This window comes from Chiloscyllium plagiosum, chromosome 4, assembly GCF_004010195.1.
Source record: "Chiloscyllium plagiosum isolate BGI_BamShark_2017 chromosome 4, ASM401019v2, whole genome shotgun sequence".
Lineage (NCBI taxonomy): Eukaryota > Metazoa > Chordata > Chondrichthyes > Orectolobiformes > Hemiscylliidae > Chiloscyllium > Chiloscyllium plagiosum.
This window is the reverse complement of record NC_057713.1, coordinates 135442506-135448609: the sequence shown is the minus strand read 5'-3', so window position 1 is coordinate 135448609 and position 6104 is coordinate 135442506. Positions and strand designations below refer to the sequence as shown.

The 6104-nt window shown below is 41.4% G+C and overlaps 1 protein-coding gene across 8 annotated transcripts in view; it reads right to left on the bottom strand.

The window, feature by feature from the left end:
* The window catches only part of unm_hu7910 (un-named hu7910), a 225457-nt gene that overhangs the window by 18328 nt on the left and 201025 nt on the right, over nucleotides 1-6104 (bottom strand). For all 8 annotated transcript variants that reach the window (XM_043689310.1, XM_043689302.1, XM_043689307.1 and 5 more), the window contains one exon: nucleotides 5462-5599. In XM_043689310.1, coding sequence (XP_043545245.1) covers nucleotides 5462-5599 — 138 coding nt within the window. The remainder of the gene's footprint in view (nucleotides 1-5461; nucleotides 5600-6104) is intronic.

Below are 6104 nucleotides of genomic sequence, written 5' to 3'. Positions count from 1 at the left end.
CCTGTCTACCTGCGACTCCACTTTCAAGGAGCTATGAACCTGCACTCCAAGGTCACTTTGTTCAGCAACACTCCCTCGGACCTTTCCATTAAGTGTATAAGTCCTGCTAAGATTTGTTTTCCCAAAATGCAGCACCTCGCATTTATCTGAATTAAACTCCATCTGCCACTTCTCAGCCCATTGGCCCATCTGGTCCAGATCCTGTTGTAATCTGAGGTAACCCTCTTCGCTGTCCACTACACCTCCAATTTTGGTGTCATCTGCAAACTTACTAACTGTACCTCTTGTACTTGCATCCAAATCATTTATGTAAATGACAAAAAGTAGAGGGCCCAGCACCGATCCTTGTGGAACTCCATTGGTCACAGGCCTCCAGTCTGAAAAACAATCCTCCTCCACCACCCTCTGTCTTCTAACTTTGAGCCAGTTCTGTATCCAAATGGCTAGTTCTCTCATGTAGAAGAGAGCCAGTTGTTTTTAAAAAAAAGTTGCCAACTTATGTCTGTGGTCTTTTGTCAATTTAAATAATGTAGTGTCCAGGAAATTGATGGCTTAGATCATAAGACTATAAGACATAGGAGTGAAAGGAAGGCCATTCGGACCATCGAGTCCACTCCACCATTCAATCATGGTTGATCGGCATTTCAATCCACTAATCCGCACTCTCCCCGTAGCCCTTAATTACTTGCCTGATCATAAATTTATCAATCTCTGCCTTGAAGACATTTAATGTCCCAGCAATGAATTCCACAGGCCCACCACTCTCTGGCTGAAGAAATGTCTCCCCATTTCTGTTCTAAATTGACCCCCTCTAATTCTAAGTCTGTGCCCACGAGTTCTAGTCTCCCCACTTAATGGAAACAAATTCCCAGCGTCCACCCTTTCTAAGCCATGCATTATCTTGTAAGTTTCTCTTAGATCTCCCCTCAACCTTCTAAGCTCTAATGAATACAATCCCAGGGTCCTCAGCTGATCATATTAGGCCTACCATTCCAGGGATCATCCGTGTGAATCTCCGCTGGATACGCTCCAGTGCCAGTATGTCCTTCCTGAGGTGTGGGGCCCAAAATTAGACACAGTATTCTACATGGGGCCTAACTAGAGTTTTATATAGTCTCAGAAGCACATCACTGCTTTTATATTCCAACCCTCTTGAGATAAATGACAACATTTCATTTGTTTTCTTAACCACGGACTCAACCTGCAAGTCAACCTTTAGAGAATCCTGGACTAGCATTCCCAGATCCTTTTGTACTTGGCTTTATGAATTTTCTCACCGTTTAGAAAGTAGTCCATGCCTGTATTCTTTTGTTCCAAAGTGCAAGACCTCACATTTGCTCACGTTGAATTTCATCAGCCATTTCCTGGACCACTCTCTTAAACTGGCCAAATCTTTCTGCAGCTTCCCCACCTCCTCAGTACTACCTGACTGTCCACCTAACATCATATCATCGGCAAACTTCACCAGAATGCCCCCAGTCCCTTCTTCCAGGTCATTAATATATAATGTGAACAGCTGTGGCCCCAACACTGAACCCTGCGGGACACCACTTGTCACTAGCTGCCATTCCAAAAAACAACCTTTTATCCCAACTCTCTGCCTTCTGTCAGACAGCCAATCCTCAATCCATGCCAGTAGCTCATCTCGAACATCACGGGCCCTCACCTTACTCAGCAGCCTCCCATAAGGCACCTGATCAGAGGCCTTTTGGAAGTCGAGACAGATAACATCCACTGGGTTTCCCTGGTCTAACCTACTTGTTACCTCTTCAAAGAATTCTAACAGGTTTGTCAGGCCTGACCTCCCCTTACTAAATCCATGCTGACTTGTTCTAATCCAACCCTGCACTTCCAAGAATTTAGAAATCTCATCCTTAACGATGGATTCTAGAATTTTACCTACAACCGAGGTTAGGTTAATTGGCCTATAATTTTCCATCTTTTGTTTTGACCCTTTGTTGAACAGGGGGTTACAACAGCGATTTTCCAATCATCTGGGACTTTCCCTGACTCCAGTGACTTCTGAAAGATTACAACCAACACCTCCACTATTTCCTCAGCCACCTCCCACAGAACTCTAAGATGTAGCCCATCGGGACCAGGAGATTTATCAATTTTTAGACATTTTAGCTTTTCTGGCACTTTCTCTTCTGTAATGGCTACCATACTCAACTCTGCCCCCTGACTCTCCATAATTGTTGGGAAATTACTCATGCCTTTTATTGTGAAGACTGATGTAAAGTATTTATTAAGTTCTTCAGCTATTTCCTTATCTCCCATCACGAGCCTTCCTGCATCAATTTGGAGTGACCCAATCTCTACTTTTGCCTCTCGTTTGTTTCTTATGTATTCAAAGAAACTTTTATTATCATTTCTAATATCACTGGCTAGCTTACCTTCATAGTTGATCCTGTCCTTCTGTATTTCTCTCTTTGTTATCCTCTGTTTGTTTTTGTAGCCTTCCCAATCTTCTGATTTCCCAGTGCTCTTGGCCACTTTATAGGCTCTCTCTTTTTCTTTGATACATTTCCTGACTTAAACTTTGTCAGCCATGGCTGTGTAATTCCACCCAGATCCTTTATAAAGTCTGGCTCATTCCATAGCACTAAGCCCAGAATAGCCTGCTCCCTTGTGGGCTCCATCACAAGCTGTTCCAAAAAGCCATCCTGTCAGCATTCCTGAATTCCCTTTCTTTGGATCCACTGGCAACATTATTCACCCAGTCCACCTGCATATTGAAGTCCCCCACAACCACCGTGACCTTGCCTTTCTGACATGTCCTATCTAGTTCCTTGTACATCTTGTGCGCCCGTCCTGACCATTGTTGGGAGGTCTGTACATAACTGCCATTGTAGTTTTTTTGCCTTTGTGGTTCCTCAACGCCATCCACACAGACTCCACATCATCTGACTCAGTGCCATAGATTTAATTTCATTCTTAACTAACAAGGCAACCCTGCTCCCTTTGCCCACCTCCCTGTCTTTTCGATAAGTTGTAAATCCTTGAATGTTTAACTGCCAGTCCTGAACCCCCTGCAACCACATCTCTGTGATGCCGACCACATCATAATCATTCACGATGATTTGTACCATTAATTCATCTATTTTGTTTCGAATATTATGAGCATTCAGATAAATCTAATTTTCTTATCCTCATGATTTCCAACATCTATGGTATCATGTCCTAAGTTATCCTTCCTTTTTGCTTCATTCCTAGTTTGCCTTGAACTGAAACTCTACACACATGCTAACCTGCTGCTTATCTTTCTACTTGATTCCATGCTCCTTGTCGCTTTCCCTTTCTTTGCGTATTGTGATTATAAATTTAATAGACAGTCAATAATTATTGAAGAATTCTTCTAATTCTGCTTCTGAGAGTATCAGAGTACCCCATTAATCAAAATCAATACAGAAGATAATGTTACTATATGACTGCTTCATCCAATACATGAAGAGAAAGTGAGGACTGCAGATGCTGGGATCAGAGTCAGAAAGTATGGCGCTGGAAAAGCACAGCAGGCCAGGCAGTATCCGAGAAGCAGGAGCATTGACATTTTGAGCACTGTCCTCCCTGTCCATCTTCCTTCCCACCTATCCACTCCACCCTCCTCTCCGACCTATTACCTTCATCCCCACCACCTTCATCTACCTATCGCATTCCGAGCTACCTTTCCCACAGACCAATTCCTCCTCCCATTTACCTCTGAGCCCCTTTGAGCTCCCCCTCCCTCCACAATCCTGATGAAGAGCTTATGCTCAAAACGTTGACTCTCCTGCTCCTTGAATGCTGCCTGACTGGCTGTGCTTTTCCAGCACCACACTTTTTGACTCATCCAATGCATGAATTAGTGAGAATGAAACAGTTGCCCCTAAAATCTGAATAATCCCAAAAAATGAAATGGAGAAAATAGAAAGAGAATCTTTGAAAGAGAATGAAAATTGTACTGTAAATGGAACAACATTAAACAAGGTGAATAAACATACAGAACTAAACAATCAAATATATCACTTCCTCGAAGTTTGAATGCAGGTGGATAATGCCATTAAGATAGACATGGTATGATAGATTTTATGCACAGGGATACACAAATCAACAGTAAAGCAGTAGCAATACATTTTCTAAGAAATTGAACACACCAATTCCAGAATGCAGTTTAAGATCACAGAACAGAGAGCACATTTTCATCAGGATAATGGGAGCATTAGGCACAACAGTGTGTCTAGACACGCAAAATAATGACTTTATCTACAATGCAGCATAGAAAAAGGGGAATGCCAGCAATATTTAAAAATCATGAATGAGGTTTTACATTTTGGAACGAACTGTAATATCTGAAAAATGGAAAAAAAACTTTTTAAACATGTCTCCCAAAAGACACCTTACTTCTCATGAGTTCAATAACTTGCAGTCAGGCAACTTATCTCAGAGAAAATCATAAAAGTCATCTGAAATTCAGTAAGCCTCAAGAAAACATAAACACATCTTCTCTGGGTGTGAAAAATTATAGCTTCTGTGACAAGAGCAAGGAGATTTGTTGGCCTTCGTTTTGGATCGATTTTTAATTAGAAGGAGAGCGCAATTATTTTCCATTTTAAATTACATAGTCTGGTTGGGTGCAGCGACATCAGAAAACCCTGCAGAGATAGTTCTATGTTATAACTCTCAGCTGAACTAATTACAAACAGCAGATGAGAGTTGTGTTAACTCTTTGGCAGTGGGAGTTACAGGAGATGATACCCAGAAATTTTCCCTATACTGGAAAGAAATCCAGGCAGTTTTCATGTGTTGTCTGCAGAAATGGTGAGGTCCGTTTCCTTGTTGTCCTAAGTTTCTCTGTGACTGAATCTATACAAACACAAACTCTGACTATTCAACCTCAGAAGGCGTCACAGCTGCTGAACACAAATTCAACCAACTTTCATTAGGATGTTGAATAAAAACCGAAAGAGCAGCGGATACTGTCAATCAGAAACAAAAGCAGAAATTGCTGGAATAGCACTTGTTTGGCAGCATCTGTGGAGATAAATCAGAGTTAACATATCAGGTCGAGAGAGCCTTCCTCAGACCCATTCTGAGAAAGGGTCATTCGATTTGAAATGTTGACTCTGAAGTCACTGCCTAAAAGGGTGGTAGTGGCAGAGAAACCTACAAGACATTTAAAAAGTATTTAAGTGAGCACGGGAAATGTCATAGCACTCAAGGCCACAGGCCAAGTGCTGGAAAAAAGGATTAGAATAGGTGAACCAAATAAACATTTTCACCTACCTCTAAACTATCCTAAAAACCTACCTGCCAGGCCAAACTTACCGTCACCCTGTCTAATAACTTCGACTTTGGCTCAGCACTAAGTTGTTTCATTATTCTTCCAGGTGACACACTCTAATACTTTCCTATTTGAAAGGCACTAAACAAATGCAAGCTTTGTTTGTTGTTAGTCAGTGATTATTCTGAACACACATACCTTCACCAGTTCAGTATAGCCTGTTTCTTTTGTTGTCCACCAAGGCTGAGCTTTCAGACCATTCACATTGTAGAGTGAGCGCTGCCACACTGAAGCAAAATGTCCCTTTTTATGTCCCAATTCATACCACGTGTACGCCTGGAGATCAAATAAACCAGTGAAACTATATCATTCATCAGAACCAGAGACTGTCAGCAGGTCTACCGTTCCATTGGACAGCTAGCCCCTTCGCTGATGACTGCACTGTTTTACAGTAAAAATATAATGCTACCAAAGTATTCTGAACAGTCAAAACTACATTTTAAAATCCTTTTGTCTCACTAATTACAGATTGGTTAATTTCTCTCTGCACATAATCCATTCACAAGTTGACCATAAATTGTTTCGGTCAACAGGAAAATGATAATCAGTTTTGTTTTGATGAAGTAAACAAGATTAAACTCTCACCTGGAGCTCACTTATGAAGTTGCATTTCTACTGCTAATGCAGAACAAATATTGAAATTGGCTTGGAGAGAGAATTTGGATTTTAACTGACTGAAAAATCCTAAATATTACTTTTGTAGCACTCCACTTTTTAATATCAAAGGACAAGCCATTAAAGGTATGGAAGTGAAGGGGTGGGGTGGGGGTGGGAGAAGAGA